This window comes from Mus musculus, chromosome 1 (assembly GCF_000001635.26).
Source record: "Mus musculus strain C57BL/6J chromosome 1, GRCm38.p6 C57BL/6J".
NCBI classification, from domain to species: domain Eukaryota; kingdom Metazoa; phylum Chordata; class Mammalia; order Rodentia; family Muridae; genus Mus; species Mus musculus.
In genome coordinates this window covers 70,452,453-70,479,242 of record NC_000067.6, presented here as the reverse complement: position 1 = coordinate 70,479,242, position 26,790 = coordinate 70,452,453, and the positions used below count along the sequence as shown (strand labels likewise).

The window sequence follows — 26,790 nt, the reverse complement described above, 5'->3', positions numbered from 1 at the left end:
TGAAGCACTGAAGGTCAATGTGTTGACTCTGAGCTAAGCTTACATCATCTTCATGATCATTACACACATTACAGCAGACATCTGTGAACTAGATCCTGGGCGTATGGTCCCTCGGTATTGCCTTCTTGCAGGGTATGTTATGTTTCTGCAATATTTTATGATGTCGTTATACAGTGTCCTTGTTATTGCTCTATTACTCCGTGGAGAGCACATAAAGTGCTTCCATTCTCTAAAATCCGTCCATGTTGATCATCATGGTGGGGAACATGACTGAAAGCTCACACCTGGTTCTCAACTTTAAGGTAGGAAAAGAGAGCAGGACTGGGCTTGGCCTGAGCTTTTGAAATCTCAAAGTCAGCTCTCAGTGTCACAGTACCTCCAACAAGGCCACACCCTGCAATCTTTCCTAAACGGTTCCATTAACTGGGCCAAGAGGAAGGTTAAACATTCAATCATCTAAGTTTGTAGGGGTCATTTTCATTCAAACCACCACATATAGGAACATTCTGTTTTGTCCAATTAGGGAAGTCAAATTTATCTAGCAAATGACGTAATAAACCAAAGAGATACAGAGTACAAACTAAAGTGTGGCATTCAATACCGAGAGAGCTTTGTGGAATTGTTCAGTTCTTCATTACAATATTTTGTTTTGCAACTTTTGTCATTGAGTCTGCCACTGTACTTTGGGCCATAAACTTTCAGGCTTAGAAAAATGACAATATGTTTATTTATTTATTTAGTGTGGTTTTGCCAAGTTTCTCTGTGTAGACTAGGTCGGTCAGGAATTTTAGATCTTCCTGAGATTGCCTGCTCAGCATTAATCTTTATTAGGAGGAATGATTACCTTAACTTTTTATAAAAAAATGCTATTATCATTTCAATCATCCATTTTATGGTTAGATCTTTTGACATTCAAAAACAAAGGGTAATATCTTTTTATGCAAGTCCCAAAGCATTATCCACCAGGTACACTTTTTTTTTTTTCATGAAATTAACATTTTTAAAATAGAAACTGGAAATGGTGATTTGGAGAACGACTTAAGAAAACAAGGAACAATGATCTTTAAGAGACAGGAAAGTAGTTAGGTAAGTTTTAAGACCGATGTGAAGTCACTGTGATGGCTTCCGGGGAGAGAGAAGTGACGCGGGACACAGCAGTCTTCAAAACGGAGGAGACGATGCTAAGGGTTTCAGTAGAGCAAATGTCTATTTAGGAAAGGATAAAGCTGTTGCCTGTATTCGCGATAAGTTCTTCTAGCTGGGGTGCTTTGTCTGGCTGGCCCCTGTAGGAGAGGGAGTGCCTAGCCTTACTGAGTCTTGAAGTGCCAGGGTTGGAGGATACCCAGCCTCCCCCACTCCAACACACTCAGGAGAGAAGGTGAGGGGTGGGGGAAGGGTTGTGGGAGCAGGTGACCAGGAGCAGGCCAGTGAGCAGGATGCAAAGTGAATTAAGTAAAAAGTAAATTTAAAAAATACATTAAAAACAAACAAACAAAAACCAAGTAAACATAAAGAAATACTATTTGGCATATGCATCCAAGGAAGCTACATAAGGGCTCAGAAAAGTTATGTTAGCAGTTCTCTCAACCTTCCTAATATCGCGACCCTTTAACACAGTTCCTTATTTGTGGTGACCCCCCCCCACCCATAAAATTATTTACATCGCTACTCTATAACTATAATTTTGCTTCTGTTATGAATTGTAATGTAAATATCTGTGTTTTCTGATGGTCTTAGGTGACCCTGTGAAAGGGTGGGTCAAAGGGGTAGCGACCCACAGGTTGAGAACCACTGGATTAGCGGGCTTAGAAAGAAAATTCCTTATACAGTTCTGCCCACAATGCTGCCTTTTCGGGAGCCAGACTCTCAGGATCTAGGTCAACGCATGGATTGGCTAGATTACAAAGATGGCTCTGGGTCCTCTTGTGAAGAAATGATTAGCCATAGACTGATTATTACCCCGTCCAACCTAATGTAGCCTTGGAACCTGTCAAGGCTTCTACAAACTATAATGGTATTTCAGAAAAAAAAATCGATATTTTAGGAATACAAAAAATATTTATCATCTAAAATGATTAAGTTAATGGATTTCTGAACTGTTGGGTGACATTTCTATTGTACATATAAGAAAATTGAGATTGTTTCTAGTTTGCATGTCTGGTAGACCTGGAAAGGGGATAACATCTGAAATGCAAATAAAGAAAATATCCAGTAAAAGGAAAATAAATAAATAAATAAATAAATAAATAAATAGCACTGGCCACTCTTCCTCAATTCAATTCCCAGCAACCGCATGGTGGCTCACAATCATCTATAATGAGATCTGATGCCCTCTTCTAGTACACACGTGAACACTCTTTGACATAAAAAAATTAAATGTTTTTAAAACTCCCTAGGAAAGCAAGTACAGGGTTGGAACTATATATGAAAATCAGATGAAATGTTCTTATTCTTAGCTTTGTGATTAATTTTGGTGCTTATTATTGCCTAAGTTGGGCACAGGGATCTTTGAATGAAAGTAGCAGGGTAAATTAGAAGTTGAAGAGAAGGAAGGATCAGAACTTCAGAAAGGCTTAGACTTTAAAAAAAGTGTTTTTGTGCCTCTTCCTATTAAACTTGAAAATGTAAGGTTTAGCTAAAATATGCGAATAGCTCTCCACCACCACCATAAAGCAACCATAGCATCATACATCTCTACACTTATTGCGGCAGTCTACCTGTGTAATTCATTCACTTCATATGTCAAGCAGACATATACATACACAGAACATATTTTTCCAAGATGACTATAACTTGAGAGATTCTAAAACTCTCTCTGTGAACTTGTTTTCTTCTAAGCAATTATATTTAAGTAAACACTGCTGCTGCTTAGATTAACATTTGAATGGAGCCTGTGTTGTTCTTCTTACTTCCTGAAACAGTGCCTGATGATGGTGACCCAACTTCAGATTTATGGACTCTCATATGTTTTGAAATACCTGTTAGCTAAATGCAAAACTGCTTGGATCCATTTCATCAAAGTGCTATAGCTGATCTTTTCTAGAAAATTCTGATGCCATAGCACTGTAAGTTTTGTGTTACTATGAGCTGATCAAAAAAAAATGTATACATACTTTGAAAAGATGTAGAAAATTTATTAAAAGGGGATTCAGTAAAAATGATTAGTCATTCATTAAGTATTGCTCATTCAAGCATTTCCTCTTAGAAATGCCTGCATTTCCTGTCACGTTATGGAGTGTGGAAGAGAACTGAATATACAATTAGGAAGGAATGAGACATGGTCTTAGACTTTATGGAGTAGTAGTGGGATCATCTTGAGCAAGCTAATGAGCAAACCTCCCAAGCTAGACGACATGTATTACCCTGAAACATTAAGGTGTTTGTAGATGCAGTAGATCTGTGATAAAATCTGATACCACACAACTGAAAAGTGTGCCATTATGCTTTCTCCCCAAACTTGCTCCCTCTCTGAATGGACAAATATTCTATTTGTTAACCTGTAACTCAGCTCACCCCTCTCCACTCCAGCTCCTTCCATTACCAAACCAGGAAATGAAGCATTCCTTTTGAGGCTTGAAATAAATAGCATGTGATTTTGTTGGAGCGGTTTTTGCATAAATTTACATAAGAAACTGAAGATCACTGTACCCCCTGAAGAGTAAAAGCTAGCCACCCTTGGTACCACACTTGAAATAGTATACCAGGGGTGACAATTTTAATGATGTAGGCACTTAAATTCATTAGTCTGTTGTCCTTTATCTAGGGAGGAAGCCAGTCCTTTTATATTCTCTGAGTAATGAAGGTGGAAGGAAGGGAATGAGAACACCATCTATGGGGAAGAGCATCAGGTTTCTGTTGCAGCTCTAGAGGGCACAAAGGGACTTAGAGTCTTGAATGACCACTTTAAAGGAGAGTTAGCAACAAAATGTAGAATTCCAGACAAATTTATTTCTTTCCAGGTTGGAAAAATATATGACTATTTTTATCCCCCTAGTGTAATTCCACAAGTACAGTGAGGTCCCTATGAAAAATGTGTTACACATTATAGTAATTTCAAGTTAGTCATTTGAGGACTGCAATATAAATACCTAAAAAAAATAATAATGTTTTTTATGCTTCATGGAGAGCTAAATCATTGACTAGCAAAAATAGGAGCACCATATTAGTGACTATTCTTAGTAGCAATGTCCTTGTGCTCTTTAATTGCTGACAGAAGACATTAAGAGCAGATCCACATAGATTCTGTTCAACCCAGTTTATTTATTGCAATGGTAACCTAAGGTGTTAATCTACCTGGCAAAAGTCTCATTTCAAGTGGCCAATTGTTACTGATTAATACACTATTCACTATAGTAACACTGTGGGGATAACTTTCAATAAATTTATTTTCTATTAATATGTATATAAATAGAGTCTCATAAATTCAGAGTACTTCCCAATAAACATAAAGATGATTTGTAAATGACATTTGTGCTATCACAATGTTTATATTTGTGAGGCTCATGTTAATGAGAACAAGATATATCTGCTAAAATGCACTGATTAAAAATTACCTTATTAATAAAAAATAGATTACAGGATAAAATTTTATATTTAAATGAAATTCATAGTCTTTCTGAAAACTACATTTATTGAGGTTTCTGTTTTACTTTTATAATTTGCATTTGTTATATTTGTTTCTTTGACAATTTAATTTTCTAAGAACTTGTTTATTGAGCTGTAATTTTCTATTAGTGACCTCTAATTAAATTTTCTCTTACATGTATTGATGTATTTATTTTGTGTATGGAGAGGTGGCAGAGTCAAACGTGTTTCATGCTGTAAGTGGTATAGACTGCAGGGCACAACTTGTAGAAGAATAGTAGTTCTCTGCCATGTGGGTTCCAGAAACTGAACTTAGATCAGGCTTGGTTGCCTGTACCTTTACCTACCAAGTCATTACTTTAGCTCTGTAGCTTCTGACTTTAATAAAATATACCTTTGTTTTGTTTATTATATATATAAAATATGTATGTGTGTATTATATATATTTCTTTATCCCTGGGATACTCTTTGGAGATAGCAAGGCTATAATCTTGCTATTGCATGGATTTTATCTATTTATTTATAGATTTATTTTTACCATATTTACATGACAAGATGGGGAAGTAATCTGTACTCTATAATTTAATGACTTGGTTTCTTTTACAGTTCTATTCAATATATAAATCGAAACTTATTTCTAAAAGACAAAATCCCTCATTCTAAGATGATACCCAGATTCGGTCTGAATAAAGAAAAAACTAGCTATCTTGAAAATTGTCATCCTTTTTGTTCAGTTCAGATGCAGATGCTACCAGTCAGAGAAAATGTACTGTTGTATAACACTTGAAGAAGCAAGTCAGGGAATATTCTCCCAATCCTGGAATGAAAAGCAGGAGCAAGAAACGTAAACATCCTAGGAAACACAGAAGAGGAGGAGGAGGAGGAGGAGGAGGAGGAGGAGGAGGAGGAGGAGGAAGAAGAAGAAGAAGAAGAAGAAGAAGAAGAAGAAGAAGAAGAAGAAGAAGAAGCAGCAGCAGGAGGAGGAGGAAGAAGAAGAAGAAGAAAAAGAAGAAAGAAGAAGAAAGAAGAAGAAGAAGAAGAAGAAAGAAGAAGAAGAAGAAGAAGAAGAAGAAGAAGAAGAAGAAGAAGAGAAAAAGAAGAAGAGAAAAAGAAGAAGAAGAAGAAGAAGAAGAAGAAGAAGAAGAAGAAGAAGAAGAAGAAGAAGAAGAAGAAGAAGAAGAAGAAGAAGAAGAAGAAGAAGAAAGTAGAGTGTGTTGATTCAGCTGGTACATATAGCGGGCTTGAAAATAAAGCATGGTGATGATTGTCATGCCAGATCCAAAAGATCCATAGGAAAGTCAAATCTGTCCCAGGTAATTTATAAAAGTAAATTTTATTCCCCAGATGTAACTGTCCTCTCAGAGGCTTACTACTGGATAAGCTCACTCTTTCAAGTTCTTTTTGGCTGGTTCAACTCAGTTATTCTTGCCCAAATTCCCTCCCAAGCTGACTGATTCAATTGGGCTTCTCTTGGCTTCTTACTGAATTGCTGTTTGGCTTCAATCTAACTCTGGCAATTTGTTCTAATCTTCTGGCTTCTTCCTATTTTCTGCCTTCAACTGCCTCTGCTGACCTGGACTGAACTGTGTTAACTCAGGGAAGAACTCAGCTCCACTGCACTGTACTCACTACAGTGACTCCCAACTGACTCTCTCTCTCTCTCTCTCTCTCTCTCTCTCTCTCTCTCTCTCAAATGAACTGTTCTTAAATAGCTTCTCTCCTGAGCACTGGGTATCCTCTATCTGACTCATTCTGTCAGATCTTTCTCTAATTAGTCATTTTGTCAGCCCTTCAATTAGACCTCATTGTTTGACTTTAAAGCTGTGTACTAAATGATTCCATTCAGGGGGATTAAAGGTGTATACTAGGAGTGTGTATGTGTATCACACAGACCTAAAATGTCTTTGGATGTGATCAGAGCAGCCATCTTGCTGGATTAAAGTTCTTCTACAGTAATCCCAGTTCTTCTGCTGGGAGACAGAAAGTTTTAAGTATTTTCTCCAAAGGGTCATAATTGTTATACAATTAAATCCCTTCTACAGGAAGGGCAGGCTTTGCTGGCTGTGTGACATATTAACTAGCAGTCACTTATTAAAGTGTGGATTTGGTGGGTCACATTCACTGGAGAGCACACAATTAAGTGAGGAAAATTACATTAAGGGAGATAATCAAGTGTTCTTGTAATTATGCTATGAGTAAATTGGTGTGACAATTCTTTTTGCTCTAATTATACGATTCGGGGACAATGTGGGATGTATTAAACATCATCCTTATATGTAATGTAATCTCTTAAGGAAAGTCATGCTGTTTATCATACATGGATTTCTTTAACACCTTTAAATGAAATGCAAGACTGAACACAATCATGAAAGATGTGTAATTTTATACTGGTATTTGAATGTTGCTAAGCATTTTTGAGCTATGGAAGTATTTAACTGAGATTTCCTTATATTAGATCATCTCTCCAAAAGGATAATATTTTGAAGAGGGATTTTTTTTTCTCTATAAACAGAAAACATAGTTTGAACTATTTGGGTACTCTTAACCATGAGAAGGCTAAAAAGCATATTAAAGTTTAAAATTGGTATTAGAAAATAAATATAAGCATGCCACAGTAAACATTGTCCTGTCTTAGTTATCCTTTGAATTCTGACCTATAATGACTTTCTGATACTTGTTAGTCAATGAATAGTTATTGATTAGTTTCTATAACAAGAGTCATGTCAAGATCTATGAACTTAAAATGTTAAGGTATTACACAAAAGAATCAATTATAATTATAACCAGGTCATACTGTATAAAACTGTATAAAAAATATTTTGGAACCACGGAATATGCTCTGGGGTAATTTTAGATGGCCACCATGTTTAACCGATAACAACAGCTTAAATTGTCAGCTATATATCTGCTAGTTGTCTATTCTTGTGTAAATCAAGTTCAGTACATGTGTTCTTGTCATCCTCACATCATGATGCTAACTCATTCGGACCTTGGCCTTGGAGCTCGAGGTTTCTTCCTTCCATTCTTTGCATACTTTCCTTAGATACCATTTCTCACAGTATGCCTCTCTTATTAGGTCCCATCTTTCTCATTACTTGTTTTTCACTGGTTTATTTTTTGATAGACACATACTAATTATACCCTGTTTCCTTACTACAGCATGAGGCCCATAAAGACAGCGCTTGGTGTTCTTTACTGCTGAACCCACAGAATTGCCCAGGACATAGTAGGTGTTTAGGGAATGGTTGCTAAGTATGAACTTCCTATTGAGCTTTTCTCATAAATTCTCAAGATTCATTATAGATATAAAACAAATAATCTTTATAGTCAAAAAGGAAATATCAGAAACTATGACACAATCACATAGCTTCTGAATGGCATGTACCTTTGAAGAAAATAAAGTCTATATAGAGTCACCAGTGTCTACGGATAGGAGCTTCTGAAGAGGTTGTGTGATAAAATGTAGAAATTATTAAAAGTCCTTGTCTGGGGTTTCTACTCTACCTTCGGTTGTTGAGTTCCCAGAAGAAAGACATACTCACAACCTTCATATTTACAATATGCCTTATTCAGTACAATAGCTGGGCAGCTACTCATCCTCCATGTTGTTAGACTCTACCTTCCGGTTGACAATACCAAGTTACTACTTAGTGTTAACTATGATCTAGCTGGACTACTCTTAACTCCAGTTGACAGCCCTTAGGGCCATGCACTCTTGACTCTTATCCCATGGTAACTTCTTTGTTCCTTCCCTCTTCCTGTACATTCTTCTACCATCCCATGGTGGCTTCTTCCTCATCCTTTCCATCCTTATAGTCCTCTCCCCCTAGCCTGAGAAGTCTTAACTCCATCTATGTCTCCTCTGGTCAGCTACTGGCTGTTGGCATCTGTATTTATCAATCACAGTTAACTGGGGTCAGGGTCACTCAACATTTTTATTTGTAGACTCTCTTTTCTCTGGGGCACCAGTTACCAGTCTAGGAGGCCCTAAATGAGCATTAGAATGCAAGCAGCTTTAGGCCAAACCACTACAATAAAATCTTAAAAGTAGTTTTTTCGCATTTTTTTGCATATTTCTAAGAATAGAGCTACATAGAAGAGAAAAAATATTTCTTTGTATTCTAGATTTTATTTTATTATTTGGGTTTATAAGCTTGTACTTTGCTTACCATTCATAATGTTTTATTCTTATTAGAAATTATGTTCCTTGCCATGGTTAGGGAGATAATTAAACCTTATTTAATAAAATATTTAGTAAAAATTGTATTAGACAAGTTTAAAAGATATTTAATTTTTTGAGTATGTAGAAACACTGAAGTCATTCAAATATTTTATAAAATAAAATAGAATAGCATGTTATATAAATTTTCTATTCTATTGCTGTTTTTTCAATTTCCTTACATGGGCAGGATCTGATGTATTATTTTCAGAACACACAGAATTTTGACTTATATATCATATAGTTGCAGGAAGGAATATGAATTGACATCAAATACCAGTATTATTGGCTCAGCTAAATACTTAATGACATCAAGCTAGAGTGCTAAAGAAGGAAACAAAATTGAAATTTTTGTAGTATATAAATACTGCCTGACGTCACTGTCCTTCCCAGGATCAATGACTGCATGACCTAACTTTTTGCAGTTTTATATGAAATGGCCAGAAATTGAAAGAAATTGAAAGTATGTACATTTTATCTCCAACAAGGCCACACCAACTTCAACAAGGTCATACTTCTTAATATTTGTTAGACACATAAACACACACCAGAAACAGGCAACTGGAGATACTTGTTCATGGATGATTTTCTTAAAAAAGACAATGAAATCAGTGCATATGTCCACATAGAAGCCACTTAGAAAAAAATCATAATTCAACTCAGAGTGCAATCAAACTCATGTTTAGAAAAGATTTGGGGCAGGGAATGTGTGTGTGTGTGTGCGTGTGTGTGTGTGCGTGTGTGTGTAAGTACATTCATGTGTGTATATATGTATGTATAAATGTTACTTTTATTTCCTTAGATGAAGAGATGAGATGAGCGCCTTACCAAAGCTGTGTGAATACTCAGAGTGTTTCTTTCTCTGTTCTATCCTAGGCCTAGAAGTTTCTAGCCTTTGTACAATACAATCTTCCAAGGTGAATTATTCAATCTGGTTTCTCTCAGCTTCTGCTTGAATTGCTCTGTCTAGCCTCATACTCACTTGGGCAACATGTTCTAATCCCCTGGCTTCTTCTCATTCCCTGGCTCAAGTCTTCACCTGTGTCTAGCTAGTTCTCTCTGTAAAATTACCATATGCATACATCACATACCACCCTCCCCCTCTCATATTCACACACACCCATACACATACACACACACACACACACACACACACACACACACACACTTATTTTTCCTGTGCTGTTCTCATGTAAGTTGGGCATATCCTATTTTTAATTCATTCTGTCAAATCATTCTCTACTTTGCCCCTCAATTAGTCACTTTTAAACATGGCTGGTTTCCTCTACAGACTGACCTTACCTTCATTGTTAGGGATTAAAGGTGTATACTAAGGAATGTCTGTATTCCAGTCAGATCATACTTTAATCCAGGGCATGTCTGCATTCCAGCTGGATCATGTCACTGGATATGACCCCTGGCCAGAGCAGCAATGTTGCTGAATTAAATTTCTCTACATGTATGTATGTACATGTGAGTTGCATGTCCAAGGAGGCCAGAAGATACCAGCAGATCTCCAGCAGCTAGAGGTACAGCTGGTGTGAGCCACCATATATGGTGCTGGGAATTGAACTTTTTATCCTACACAAATAAGTGTTCTTTATCATGAGCCTTCACACAAAATTTTAAAATCTTTATTAACTAATAATTATATGACATATTCCAATATGAAAGAGACAAAATACTCTTGAGATGGTTTGAATATGCTTGGCCCACGGGAAGTGGCACTATTAAGAAGTATGACCTTGTTGAAGTTGGTGTGGCCTTGTTGGAGATAAGTGTGTTATGCTGGGAATGAATGCTGAGGTTTATTATGTTCAATCTCTGTCCAGTGTGGAATAGAGGCCCTCCCTCTGCTGCCTGTAGAAGACCATCCTCTCCTGGATGCCTTTGAATCAAGATATAGAACTTACAGCTCCTCTATCACCACATCTTAACCTAAGTTTTTCACAGACACTAAACTTCGAGAAGCCCGACCATGTTATTGTTTGGAGGAATGTGGATATTGGAACTTTAGATTTCAAAAGCAGTACAGTGCTTTAGGTGGGACTTAATGGGCCATCCTTGTAAATATATGGAAGATATTGGTACTGTGGGTTATTTGAACTGTGGTGCACTGGCTCAAGAAGTTTCAGAGGAGAAGAATGGTACTATGTGGCCTAAAGATTTTTTTGTGATATTTTGGTAAAGAATGTGGCTGCTTTTTGCCCTTGTCCGAAGAGTATGCCTGTGGCTAAAGTGAAGAGATAGCATGACCAAGACAACTCTTATAAATGATATTTAATTGGGCTGGTTTACAGTTTCAGAGGTAGTCCATTATCATCATGGTATGAAGCATGGTAGCATGCAGGCAGATGTAGTGGTGGAGGAGCAGAGAGGTCTACATCTTGATCCAATGGCAGCCAGGAAGACTGTCTTCTGAAGGCAGCCAGGGGGAAGCCATCTCTTCCACACTGAACAGAGCATGAGCATATGACAGCAGAGTCTACTCCAAGAGTGACATACTTCCTCAAACAAGGACACACCTAGTTCAAAGAGGCCACACCTGCTAAAAGGCTAGTGCAACAATTGCTACTTCACTTGGGCCAGGTACACTCAAACCACCTCAAATCCTATGAACGTATCTATTTTAGTAGTTACATAATTTATTTTATATTTTAGAATTATAATTTTGTTAGTGTACAAACTACATATTGTGGCCTTATATTTATGTTATTTCTGTTGTGCTGAATAAGTATATTTTTATCTTTTGCACGGCAAAGTCAGAGTCCAAAAAGCGCTAGGGTAAAAACATAGCTGCAATTGATAATGCCCAATATTTCAAAACATAGTTTCATAGAAGTCATGGGAGGTCTGGGAAAATTAGTTCAAATGAGACACAAAAATTAAAGTGTGGGGAATTAAAAAAATAATTTAAACACAGGGATGAGGTGGTTAATTGTGAGGCAAATGGACTGTACTACCAGAATGAAGAACTGGTAAGCCCATGAAGCACAAAATTGAGTAAGGTATACATGGGGGCTAGCTCCCTGCCAAACTACCTGCTCTGGAACACATAACCCCCAACACTCCACTGAGAGGACCGTGACAGTCATGCAGGTAAAACATCTGAAGCCCTTCCCCATGCTAATAGAGCATCACACAGACTGAGCTAGTAGGAAGCAACTACCCCTGGGTCCCACCCTACTCCTTAATGTTTATAAAGTTCCTACCCACTTAGATTAAGTGCACAAGTTATTTCACTGAGAATCATCTGCGAGTGGCTGTTTTAATGAGCTGTAACACTTTGGGGAAGAATTTTCTCTCCTGAAGCATTCATCGCTGGGTCTTAGGCTCACATGGCAGGTTGGGCTCTCACCCCTACCCTCCCTGCCTCTACAGTCACAGCTGCCACTCACCTGCTGCCAGTCATAGCCACCAGCTGTGCCTGCTGCTGCTTCCCCTGAAGCTAGCATTGGCATTGTCACCATGGCAGGCAAGACCCTGGCTACTTGCCCTGCATGGGCTTCCCTTCTGAAAGCTGTAACACTTTGGCCACTTTGAGCTGGACCAGAGATCCATGGAACCCAGGATTCCAGAGTACAACTGGTAATCCATCCAGCTTTGCAGCATATGCATAAGGACATGTTTTTGATCCTTAGTACCTACGGAAAATGCTAAGTTTGGTGTCATATATTCTAATCTCATCACTGAACAGGTAGAACCACGCCTAATTGGTGATCCAAATGAGAGTTTTGTTTCAAAAAACAAGGCAAAGGGCTGCCAAGGAGGAACACTCACACACTAAGATTTATGGATTTTGAATAATAAGTTTTAGCAAAAATATAAAGATGTTTCTAGAGGAAAATCTAGAAGGGCTTTACAAGAAAATAATATTTAGAGAAAGAACAATGTCAGAACTTTTAGGTGAATTGTAGGAAGGCAATTAAAACAGCACATCAGCTCTTGAAAACAGGCAAAAAGCAAACAGATCCATATGTAGATGCATTGTAGAAACTCAAATAGGATGTGTGAGAGGTCTTAGAACACGTAAGAATGAAAGGTCAAACATTATCTACGAAGGATCAATTGTTCTATGATAAACAGTCTCTTTTGCAAGAACAGTGCTAGGAGAAAAACTGAACACTGGAATATAAAGGAAATAACAGAATTATCAGACATACAAAGACTCAGAATTTTACATTGTCCCAGACAGAAAGTACTACCAGAAAATATTCTCCAGCAAAGAGATATGGAATCTTAAAGGAAAAGGGAGAGTTTAGCTGTAGTCAAAGAGTTAAGATCATGTATTGGTATGTCTAATAAATACCAACTAAATAAAAATAATAAAAGAAGTACAAAACAGTCAGCAGGCACATTGGAGTGACTGAAGGGATTCCTGTGAAGTCAATCATATGTTGATGTCCTGGAGAACAGCTGCCAGTGGAGATATCAGGTGATCTCAGTTTCCTATATAGACGGCATACACAAGTCAAGATGCTTCATAGTTGCTCTTAATTTTTCATTACAGTATATTTTCTGCCTATATTTTAAATAAATAACTAGGTCCTTCCTCTCTGATGATCTGGCCTTGATTTATAAAAAGGACTTATCTCATTTGTCATTTGTATGTAGGAGTGCTACTGATTACTTTGAGTTAATTTTACATCCAGCTCTTTTGCTGAAGGTGTTCATCAGCTATAGTTCTCTTGTAGAGTATTTGGGGTCACTTATGCTTACTGTTATATCATCTGCAAATAGTGATACTTTGACTTCTTCCTGTTCAATTTATATCCCTTTTATATTCTTTAGTTGTCTTATTGCTCTAGCTAGAACTTCAATATTATATTTAATAGATATAAAGAGAGAGGACAGGGCTAATATAAAAATGTATAAAGAACTCAAGAAACTAGACATCAAAAAACTAAATAACCCAATTAAAAATGGAGTACAGATCTAAATAAAAATCTCAAAAGATGAATTTCAAATGGCTGAGATACCCTTAAAGAAATGTTCAATGTCCTTAGCCATCAGGGAAATGCAAATCAAAATGACTCTGAGATTCCATCTTATACCTATCAGAAAGGTTAAAATCAAAAGCACAGGAACAGCTCTTGCTGGTGAGGTTGTCTACAAGGGTAACACTCCTCCACTGCTGGTGGAAGTGCAAACTTGTATAGACACATTGACAATCAATATGATATTTTCTCAGAAAATTGGAAATGGATCTACTTCAAGACTCAGCTATACCACTCCCAAAGGATGCTTCATTCTACCAAAAGGACACTTGCTCAACTATGTCTATAGTAGCATTATTCATAATAGCCAGAAACTGGAAACAGTCTAGATGCTCCTCAACTGAAGAATGGAAAAAGAAACTGTGCTACATTACACAATGAAGTAGTACTCAGCTGTTATAAACAATTACATTGTGAAATTTGCAAACAAATGGATGAAAGTAGAAATCGTCATCCTGGGTGAGGTAATCCAGACCCAGAAAGAGAAACATGGTATGTAACTAACTTATAAATGGGTATTAGTGGTATAGTCCTCAAGTACCATCAAATACCAAGGATAATCATGATGCAGTTCACAGACCCAGAGAGGCTAACAAAGAGAGCTTAAGGTGTGTGTGTGGGGGGGGGGGGTAGAGATAAAGGATCTCCCTGGAAAGGAGAAATAGAATATAATTTGCTGGTGGACTGGAATTTGGTGGGGTTGGGAGCAAGAGAGATCAGGTAGGGGAGGAGGGAAGGAGAAAGTGCTGGGAAAAACGACAGGAACTTGGAGGCATTTCACGGGTGAGGTGGAAACCCAATTCAATGGAAACTCCACAGAATCTGCAAGAGTAATCCTAGCAAATACTTCAGTAATGAGTAGCCCAGAGCCTGAACCAGGCATCTTCTATAACCAGGCAAGGTGTCAAGTAGAGGGATTGGGACCCAAACTCGGCCACAAAACCTTTGATCTACAGTTTATCTTGCCTGAAGAGTGTTCTGGGATCAGACCCTTGCAGAATCAAAGAGACCAGAGAGACTTCACCCAGCAACATATGTAAGTAGATGCAGTTACCACAGCCAAACATAAGGTGGAGTTTGGGGAGTCTTGCTGAGTGGGGATGGAAAGAATTGGAAGAAGCAGAGGGGTCAGAGACACACCATGATGAAGGGCCTACAGAATCAATTGATCAGAACTCATGAGAACTCACAGAGATCAAGTCATCCATCGACATATATGTTTGGCTGAGTAGCTTGGTGTTCTGGGAATCTTAGCATTGGAAGCAGGGGGCTTGTCTCTGACTCTTTTTGCCTACTTGTAGGACCCTCACCTTCCTACTGGGTTGTCTATGTGCTTAGTTATGTCACTGGGAGACCTGCTCTTTTCTGAGGGGAGATGGGAAGGTGGATCTTAGGGGAGATAGGAGGTTGGGAAAGAGGCTAGGGGAAGGGTAGGGAGAGGAAACTGTGGTAGGGATATAATATATGGAAGCTGAGTAACTTAAAAAAAACAATCACCTACAAATGTTGTATATTATTTTATGTGCTATATGCCAAGTTAAAAACCATAAATGATACTATTTAATAAAAGATTACATTTCAATGAAATATATAAAAAGGACTTAGTAAGAAAAGAAAAGCACTTTCATGTTTCCTTAGAATATCTCATTACAGAACACTTTAAGAGGAGATATATTTTAAATAAATATGTACTTCTAAGAGAGAAATCAGTCATCAATGAAGGCATTAGAATTCTCATAAACAATGACAGTAAATTTGATTTGAATAGTTTTCAGGGCCATATGCATTCTGTAAACTCTTTCTGTAAATATCTCCAAGATCATTGGCCCCAACTGTCAACTGTTAGACTTTGTTGTCTGCTTACTGATACCAAACTGTAGAATTTTCCTAAAACTGTGCTTGCATATATAATGAAATGCAATTTTCACTAGAGTGTAACACCAATGCCTTCTCTAGAGGCATAAATCAATTAGCAAAGCTAATATGTAATTAAAATCTGTTTGTTGAATGTCTATGCAGTGTATAACACAGTTGCTACCACTGCCCTGACCTATGCTAAGTGTTAACACTGTCATTATGGCTCCGTGCTCTGTATTCTCTATAACCCAACCTCCTGATTCTCCTCAACAGGTGTGTTACAGAAGACGCATTTGCAAAACAGTTAACACAGGTGCCCAAAAATTTCACTGGAGAATTTTCAGCCACCATAGTAACCCCCCTCTCTCTCCCTTCCTTCCTCCCTCCCTCCCTCCTTTATACCCCAATTGATACTTCCCCACCTCCTCTCCTCCCAGTCCCCCCTCTCACCTTCCTTTTCCCTCCCATCCACCACCCTCCCCTTCTTCTCAGTAAAGGGGAAGCCTCTGATGGAGTCTTGGCACATCAAGTTGCAGTAAGTCTAGGCACATCTTAGTACTGTGCACAGTGTACACCCAGAAACAGGCTACTCGCTCTGACTTTGGACACCTGCATTTCATATCCTCTGCCATTTGAAATGTATACAATTAATGTGTAACAGCTAGGGTGGCCAGGCTAGCAAATCTAATTTGGGTATTTTCAAATTTATTCCGTTTGCCAGTCATAATGTTGAATGGTGGGTCTTTTTTCACCACGATATTGCTCACCAAAATAAAATGCCTGAATTATGAAATATAAAATTACTTCATTTCAGCTTCTATTTAATTTTCCTTGAGCATGAGAAGGCTTAATAAAGTCTTAGCATAAATATCCTATATCATGTGGCCCATGGTGCTTAACTGTCTCACTATTCTGTTAGAAATAAAATTTTACTTGGTAAGTAGGACCAATTTGTAATATAATATTTTTCAACTAATTGGCTCACTACAGTCAATTAAATGGACTGTTCCGTACAGAGACAAATCTGTTACAATCTAATTGTAGTGGCACACATCCTTAAAACTTTCCGGAGTGACAGGCACAGCCGCACAGTTTCAGCTGAAGCACTCAACATTCCCTCAGAAGATATAATTTTTAGAGAATGTTCTTTTCTTCTTTCTTAAAGAATCGTATCAGTAGGGGTAGTAGCAGCATTTTGACTATGCTGTCATTTTGAGGTTCGAAGTGAGCAATCTATCAGATTTCCTTTTCGGCTAATTAGAAAAAAGGAGGAATATAAAATTAGGGGGTTTTCATTCTACTGGGAGCTTAGAGATGAATTAAGATGTTAGATGTAATTAAATCATGGAGTTTGAGGGACTTGAGAGGTCATTTGTCTAGTCAAACTGCTTTCATCTGAGAAGGTCCAAACTTAAAGCATCCTCCTATGATTATCTGAGCTCCTTTAAAGACATTGTCAATTAGCTTAGCAACTCAAAGCAATGGTTAACCCACCCTTCTAGCTGAATACATCTAGCCATGGATAAAATGCTCTTTTACCCACTTACATGTAGTAAACTGAAGAAAATCTGTGTTTTTCACCCACTGCTTTTTATTTTCTACATTTCACTTTTGACACTTTTACTTTCATTAAAGATTTTGTGTTTAAAGATGAAACCTTCTGTACAGCCAAGATGGTACTTAAGGAGGCAAAAGAAATCACACACACACACACACACACACACACACACACACACACACACACACATATGTTTGAGGTCAGTCTGAGCTTCAATATTAGTTCAAAGACATCTTGAGCTACAGAACTTTGATTGAAAGAACCAAGGTGATCTAGGCTATTTGTCTGATGCATGCAAGACCCTGAATTCAGTCCCCAGAACTGCAAAGAGTTAGGGCAGCATCTACTCATTAACATTCTGTAGCCTATGCTGGGCACGAGGCTCTGAGGACGATGTACACTACAGCCTTCTTCCTTTCTAATTCTACTGGTGTGTGTGTGTGTGTGTGTGTGTGTGTGTGTGTGTGTGTGTGTGAATTTGTGAGCTTTAAAGTTCTGTACCTATCTTCTTCTTTTTTTTAAAAAGTAGTTTTCTTTTGGGATTTTTTTAAAAGATTTATTTATTATTTATTATATGTAAGTACACTGTAGCTGTCTTCAGACACTCCAGAAGGGGGAGTCAGATCTCATTACGGATGGTTGTGAGCCACCATGTGGTTGCTGGGATTTGAACTCCGGACCTTCGGAAGAGCAGTCGGGTCCTCTTACCTGCTGAGCCATCTCACCAGCCCTGTACCTATCTTCTATTTCAACACATTTCTCTATTCTTTACAGTTAATTCTTCATTTGTTGTCCTCACATTATGAAGTATTCATTTTACCTTAGAAATTACTTTCATTAAAATTAATTTTGACTTATGAAGCATCCAATAAATTCACTGAGAGAACTGAACTTACCCTAGGCGTGAAGGTGGCATCATTGACAGAATGCATGTGACCATACAGAGACTGCTCACATTTACCCTAGGAGAAAAAGCAGAGACGAGTTTATTTATGTTTAGTTCATCTACAAAAATTCCTTCCCATGATACAGAATAGAACAATAGATGTACCATCAAGTACTATTCAGAATAATGGAGGCAGGGATTATGGGATGTTTCACACTGTGTTTTTTTTTGTTTTTTTTGTTTTTTTGCTAGAATTCTACTCTTCCTATTTGGGCCATGGAGCTGGCAGGGAACTTTACCTGTGGCTCCTATGGTGACTCCCTTAACGAATAGCATCCCTATCATTGCTGAGGCTGGAGGTGTGGGTCTACTTTTTTTTTTTTTTTTAATTATAAGGTCAGAATGGAATTTCTCATTTTGGAAGATCAGTTTTTATATTGTTATCACATGTATTAAATGCTGTAGAAGATGTATGATGGTGTTCTACACAGTAAGCATTTATGTACCTGTGGCAGACAGACATGAATATCCATATACCTTACCTCTTCCAAATGTAACTAAAATTAAATATGAAAACCCCTAAGCTTCCACTTAGATGTTTTCAGGAAAGATGGACCCATAGCACACTGCAGTGAGGAAGGTACACATGGAGACTTTCATCTTGAAACTTACGTTCAAAGAAGAATCTAGACTATATTTGGAAAATAGCATCTTTAGAAACAGGGAAGATTACAACCGGATTATTGTTTGGGAGATTCTTGCTATGAATTTTTAAATTCAGATCTCAATCTCATTAAATAATTTATTCAACAAGCAGTTTCTGAATAAACAATATTGTTTGGCATAATTCGATGTGCCTACTACCTTTGTTACAAAATGAACCATACTGTCATGTTCCTGTACCATAACTGAGAGGAGACAGCTATTTTGTTTAAAAATCAGAGACTTTGTTTACAGATAGCATTTATTTGACTGATACATATTGGGGCTCAAAAAATGACAGCCATGTGCAGGAGGGACCTACTCTGAAGATCTTTTATCTGGTGAGGAAGTGCTCCCCTAAATAATGCCATAATTCTTAGATCTTGTCCAAGGTCTCATTGTCCAGGGAAGATTAAACTGGAATGACAGGAAGAAAGGGGAATGACATCATATCACGGAAGCTCTTCTTACATGCTCTTCTCAGCTCTCCAGCTCTGATATCATTTGTCAACTCTTGTCTGTTCTTTGGGCCCAATCAATTTCTCCCAAAGCCATTGCCAGTCTTCTAAGACTGCCCTAGCACCTACAGAGAAGGTATTTAGCTTCCATCAGAAATCGACAGGTTAATAATTTTGTATGTTTTTTTCCTCCTGTTAAAAGTATCTGTATTGGTTCAGTTTAACAAACTTTCAAAGGGCACAAGGGAAATTTCCCTTATTGCTATAAGGTGCTATTGGCAAACATGATTAGCAGAGTGACCCGTTTGGCCTTACCAAACAGTAAAATCTACACGAAACCTGAAGTTAATAGGGAGTCAGAGTAGACATCTGCTTTAGTTAGTGTTCCTCCTACAGTGAAAACTCAGAGCAGAAGTTCCCAGGTGTGGAGAGTGTGGCCATGTTTCTAGAAGAGCAAGGAAGGTCAGCATGGCTGGCTGGGGACTGATACAGGGGACTGGAGGTCTTTTCTCATTCACTACCTTCAATTCTTAAAAGACTGAAGACTGGAGAGCTACAGAATAAGATATTAAAGGCAGATTCCCAGGTGTTCCTTCACGTTATTGGGCAATTCTTGTACTTTTCTAAACTAGGCAATGTTTGAAGCCCTTTGTCACAGGCTGCAGTTAGGGCTTGTGGCTACCATTGCACTCAGCAATTTAAACTTTCAATGTCTCTTTACAGAATCAACGCATGCTACCACTCCATGTTCACAGGACTCAGAATATCCCCTACATAAACTGGAAGCTCATAAAGGAGCACACAGAAGTGAGCTCACAGTCTCTGAGGGGCTGCTCCCCACACTTTGTTATTCTGATGCAGCGTCTTCATGCTGTTGCCCTTTAAACCAATTATGCCAAGGAACACAAATCATCCCGATTCCCAAAGCAGAAATAAATTACTCACAAAGCCAACCAGGCTGAGTATAAGTGAGTATGTTATAATCACTACTGGGTTTATTTATAGACTCTTCAACTCCTTTCTTTGAGGATAACTATACAGCAATATAACATTATACTTGTACAATGAAGGTTAAACATTCTTATGAAGTTTTATGTTGGAAATTTTTTCTTCAAACTTTTATTTTTTTGCAGATACAGTTTTTCATTTCTGCTTCCAACTTGAGAATCTCTAAATTATTTGATTAATTGGTAGGAAAAATGTCTTTTTCTGGATTCAAATCCTGAGTGCCAAGTTTTAATTCAAAGGTGAGTCTCTGAGGCTCTCTTGAATAGCCTGGAAGTACCAGTTATAATAGAAGTGCTGACTGGACACGTTTGTGCCGCTATAACAAAACCTGACTTGAAGATAAATGTTTCATGAAGTAAGAAAAGTTTAAAAAGTGTTTCTATTGAGCTTTGTTCCCAAGATAAAAGCAAATCTACTCTTTTTGAGGCAGAGAGAGCATGTGGGTTACTAATATTCTCATCTGCAAACAGTCTTAATCAGAAGCAATATCCAAAATGGAATGTTGAAATGTAGAATAACTTCTCTGATGAAGTCTTGTCAAAATTGTTTTTGTTCAAAGGAACTGAGAAAAGTAAAAAAAAAAAAAAAAAAAAAAAAAAAAAAAAAAAAAAAAAAAAAAAACTGCTGTCTTTCTTCCACTGGATGGTTTTAGCTCCCTTGTCGAAGATCAAGTGACCATAGGTGTGTGGGTTCATTTCTGGATCTTCAATTCTATTCCATTGGTCTACTTGTCTGTCTCTATACCAGTACCATGCAGTTTTTATCACAATTGCTCTGTAGTAAAGCTTTAGGTCTGGCATGGTGATTCCGCCAGAAGTTCTTTTATCCTTGAGAAGATTTTTTGCTATCCTAGGTTTTTTGTTATTCCAGACAAATGTTCAACATCCTTAATCATCAGGGAAATGCAAATCAAAACAACCCTGAGATTCCACCTCACACCAGTCAGAATGGCTAAGATCAAAAATTCAGGTGACAGCAGATGCTGGCGAGGATGTGGAGAAAGAGGAACACTCCTCCATTGTTGGTGGGAGTGCAGGCTTGTACAACCACTCTGGAAATCAGTCTGGCGGTTCCTCAGAAAACTGGACATAGTACTACCGGAGGATCCAGCAATACCTCTCCTGGGCATATATCCAGAAGATGCCCCAACAGGTAAGAAGGACACATGCTCCACTATGTTCATAGCAGCCTTATTTATAATAGCCAGAAGCTGGAAAGAACCTAGATGCCCCTCAACAGAGGAATGGATACAGAAAATGTGGTACATCTACACAATGGAGTACTACTCAGCTATTAAAAAGAATGAATTTATGAAATTCCTAGCCAAATGGATGGACCTGGAGGGCATCATCCTGAGTGAGGTAACACATTCACAAAGAAACTCACACAATATGTATTCACTGATAAGTGGATATTAGCCCCAAACCTAGGATACCCAAGATATAAGATATAATTTGCTAAACACATGAAACTCAAGGAGAATGAAGACTGAAGTGTGGACACTATGCCCCTCCTTAGATTTGGGAACAAAACACCCATGGAAGGAGTTACAGAGACGGAGTTTGGAGCTGAGATGAAAGGATGGACCATGTAGAGACTGCCATAGCCAGGGATCCACCCCATAATCAGCATCCAAACGCTGACACCATTGCATACACTAGCAAGATTTTATTGAAAGGACCCAGATGTAGCTGTCTCTTGTGAGACTATGCCGGGGCCCAGCAAACACAGAAGTGGATGCTCACAGTCAGCTAATGGATGGATCATAGGGCTCCCAATGGAGGAGCTAGAGAAAGTAGCCAAGGAGCTAAAGGGATCTGCAACCCTATAGGTGGAACAACATTATGAGCTAACCAGTACCCCGGAGCTCTTGACTCTAGCTGCATATATATCAAAAGATGGCCTAGTCGGCCATCACTGGAAAGAGAGGCCCATTGGACTTGCAAACTTTATATGCCCCAGTACAGGGGAATACCAGGGCCAAAAAGGGGGAGTGGGTGGGCAGGGGAGTGAGGGTGGGTGGATATGGGGGACTTTTGGTATAGCATTGGAAATGTAAATGAGTTAAATACCTAATAAAAAATGGAAAAAAAAAAAAAAAAAACCTTTTTAAAAACTAACACGTGATTAATGCACACTGTTTGGGCATCTGATTCGCCCACAGAGAGAAGCTGTGTGGTCAGAGGGTTCTGTCAGCAGTCCTGAGATAGGGAATGCTGATACTACATTTCTGAATCTGGCATGCAATAGCAGACTGACCTTAAATAAATAGTTTCACCTCACCTAGCTTAGTTACCTATTGAGTACACTGAAGTAACAGAGCTTAACCTTTGGTTCTATAACTAGGAGTGAGCTAAGGCTGAATTGAAATGTATTGTACGTCCCATCACAAAGTAAGAGCTTAACAAATATTTGCACTTAGGACAGAAAGATGGTTCAGTGGGTGAGAAACCTTGCTATTCTTGCAGAGAACCTGAATACAAGTCTCGGCACCTAAACTGGGAGGTTCACAACTGCTTGGAACTCCAATTCCAGCGATCCAGTGCCCTCTTCTGGCCTCCAAAGCACTTGTGCCCATGTGGGGCACATGAAGACAATCAGGCAAATATAAATCCATGCTGTTTTAGGGATTTATCGTAGAATATTTCATTACATTGTGAACTCCAAAATTGTGAACTGAAAAAAGCATGTTGAGTGATCATGTAATAATGAACACTCACTGAGTCTTACTGTGTTCCCGACAGCAGGCTAAGATCTTTACCTGAATCATATGAAGTATTCAGAATAGCATTATAAACAGTAGCACTCCTGTGTTACATAAGGGAAGGCTCAGGGTCACAGGATTCTAATGGCAAAATTAGGTGCCACCAAAAATCGAAATGCAAGCAACTTCCCTGTTAGTCCACTCATGACTGGTGCATTTTTAAGGCATGTTTCATTAGATATTTTCTTCATTTACATTTCCAGTGCTATCTCAAAAGTCCCCATACCCTCTACCCCCCCACTCCCCTACCCACCCACTCACACTTCTTGGCCCTGTGTTCCCCGGTACTGAGGCATATAAAGTGGTAGTCCTAAGATTGCGTGGAGAATCCTCTAGGGACCTTGGGGGGTCTCCCCTCCCACTCTTGATCACTAATTGAGAAAACACATTACAGCTGGACCTCATGGAGGCATTTCCTCAAGGGATGCTCCTTTCTTTGTGATAACTCCAGCTTGTATCAAGTTGACACATAAAACCAGTCAGTACAAAAAGGAAAGGAAAAATAAGGAATCTGATGAAACTGGTCACATATTTTTAGGTGAAAAAGAAATAGACATTCCGGTAAGAAGGACACATGCTCCACTATGTTCATAGCAGCCTTATTTATAATAGCCAGATGCTGGAAAGAACCCAGATGCCCCTCAACAGAGGAATGGATACAGAAAATGTGGTACATTTACACAATGGAATACTACTCAGCTATTAAAAAATGAATTTATGAAATTCCTAGGCAAATGGATGGACCTGGAGGGCATCATCTTGAGTGAGGTAACCCAAACACAAAGGAACTCACACAATATGTACTCACTGATAAGTGGATATTAGCCCAGAAACTTAGGATACCCAAGATATAAGATACAATTTGCTAAACACATGAAATTCAAGAAGAACGAAGACCAAAGTGTGGACACTTATGCCCCTTCTTAGAAATGGGAACTAAACACCCATTGAAGGAGTTACAGAGACAAAATTTGGAGCTGTGACAAAAGGATGGACCATCTAGTGATTGCCATATGCAGAGATCCATCCCATAATCAGCTCCCAAACGCTGACACCATTGCATACACTAGCAAGATTTTGCTGAAAGGACCCAGATATAGCTGTCTCTTGTGAGACTATGCCGGGGCCTAGCAAACACAGAAGTGGATGATCACAGTCAGCTATTGGATGGGTCACACGGCCCCCAATGGAGGAGCTAGAGAAAGTACCCAAGGAGCTAAAGGGATCTGCAACCCTATAGGTGGACCAACATTATGAACTAACCAGTACCCCGGAGCTCTTGACTCTAGCTGCATATGTATCAAAAGATGGCCTAGTCGGCCATCACTGCAAAGAGAGGCCCATTGGACTTGCAAACTGTATATGCCCCAGTACAGGGGAACCCCAGGGCCAAAACGGGGGAGTGGGTGGGTAGGGGATTGGGGGGGTGGGTATGGGGGACCTTTGGGATAGCATTGAAAATGTAAACGAGGAAAATACCTAATAAAAATAAAATAAAATTTAAAAAAATACAAAAAAAAAAAAAAAAAAAAAGAAATAGACATTCCAGCACAACATCCTATGGAAGAGACAGCTCATCGGCTATTGGTGGGGCTGGCTAAGATCATTGTGAGCCTTGGGCAGTTGTTCTCTTGCATGCTCTATATCGAATCATAAGTGAGTAGAGTCATTAAAACATGAAACTATCACACTGTTCTTCCTGTTCTTCCTATTTAAATAGTTCTAACACACTCCAACCTTCACTTTCTGCTTGTCTGGTTCTAGTTTTTTCATCTAAACATAACATGTCCTCATCTTTATTCCACTTCCAACTCAAACACAACCTGATGTTTCATCTCTAATATTCTCTTGCAGCATTCCCGCACATTTGCAGATAGCGTTTCATGAAATTAATCTCTTCTTCTCAGGTGCAGCAACAGGGTCCAGCTTGTCCATGAAACTAAGTTATGCCTATCCCATTGTAACACAAATCTCGAGTATATCACATAATCCTTTAACAAATTTCTCCATTTAGTATTTGTAGAGTAAAGCCCTGGGTGATGGGAAACATAAGGCAGAAATGTCTGCATTTCTGAACAACTGCAAGAGACAGGCCATCAACTGGGATCTTCCTGTTGGTTAGCCTGTAAATGAGAAGCCAGTTTCTACTGTGTCAAGCTCTTGAGATTTCAAAAATCAACTTCCAACTGATGTCAATATACAATAAACCAATCACCTTGCTATAACTCACCATGAGGTAAAATGACTCATAGTTAATTCCAGCTGTCACTGAAGCTCCAGCAAAGAAACATATCTCCTCTATTATGTGCATTATTCCCAAGGCTTAAGCAGTTTTTGTTGATTTTGATGAATAGAAACAGATACCCTTCAATGGGTAAGCAAGTTGACATAGAATCTCAAATGGAAACCAAAAAACAACAACAAAAAGCAAAACATCCTCCCTACTATTTACATTCACTACCACCAGTCATGACAGGAATTAAATTGGTACAATCTGATTCCCCCCAACCCCATCACACACACACACACACACACACACACACACACACACACACACACACACACACTTTGCTGCAAGGTGGTCCAAGCGCAAGAGTATATTTGCACATGGATGCTGCCCTTGACTCTTAACACTTTAATCAATGGTAGGACAGAGAAGACTTCAGCTGGAAGAGAAGCTGTAGATTTACTATTTACTATGACTAAAGTGTTGTGTGAAGAGCACAGTCCTGTGAGATGGGTGCTATTATTTGTCTTGTTTGAGAGAGAAGCAATCAGGCATTGAACCCATGCCAATAGATTAAAGAAAGCCAGAGGCAAGGTAGTAACCCATTTTTGTCTAACTCTACAGTCTCTAGACCCCAAGTGGGCAAGAAAATTAAATGACTAGAGAATAAATAACAACACATAGACTCAATCCTATTCTCCCATCCTCATCATTTGCGCTTTTCTTCTTTTGGCGCAATATCCTCTAGGGATCACTTTCCCTTTCAGCAGGCCTCAGCAGCACTCGTGATGGTGGCTTTCTTACTTAGGGTTTCTTTTGCTCCAGTGTAACCATAACCAATTAGCAAAGTTTGGGATGAAAGGGTTTGTTTAGCTTACACTTCCACATCACTGTTTGTCTTAGTCAGGGTTTCTATTCCTGCACAAACATCATGACCAAGAAGCAAGTTGGAGAGGAAAGGGTTTATTCGGCTTACACTTCCATACTGCTGTTCATCACCAAGGAAGTCAGGACTGGAACTCAAGCAGGTCAGAAAGCAGGAGCCGGTGCAGAGGCCATGGAGGGATGTTCTTTACTGGCTTGCCTCCTCTGGCTTGCTCAGCCTGCTCTCTTATAGAACCAAGACTACCAGCCCAGAGATGGTCCCACCCACAAGGGGCCTTTCCCCCTTGATCACTAACTGAGTAAATGCCTTTCAGTTGGATCTCATGGAGGCATTTCCTCAAATGAAGTTCCTTTCTCTGTGATAACTCCAGCTGTGTCAAGTTGACACAAAACTAGCCAGTACAATTGACCCCTTGTCAACTTGACATACAAACACATCACTAGTAAGCCTCAACCCTTACATTCTTATTCATCCCCAAGATCTAAATAACTTTAGAAGTCCCACAGTCTTTACATATTCTTAAAATTTCAATTTCTTTAAAATATCCATCTCTTTTAAAATCCAAAGTCTTTTTACAATTAAAAGTCTCTTAACTGTGGGCTCCACTAAAACAGTTTCTTCCTTCAAGAGGGAAAATATCAGGG

The 26,790-nt window shown here is 38.7% G+C and overlaps 1 protein-coding gene across 2 annotated transcripts in view; it reads right to left on the bottom strand.

The window, feature by feature from the left end:
• Positions 1-26,790, bottom strand: part of Spag16 (sperm associated antigen 16) — an 898,261-nt gene that overhangs the window by 245,890 nt on the left and 625,581 nt on the right. For both annotated transcript variants that reach the window (NM_029160.3, NM_025728.4), the window contains one exon: positions 18,112-18,177. In NM_029160.3, coding sequence (NP_083436.2) covers positions 18,112-18,177 — 66 coding nt within the window. The remainder of the gene's footprint in view (positions 1-18,111; positions 18,178-26,790) is intronic.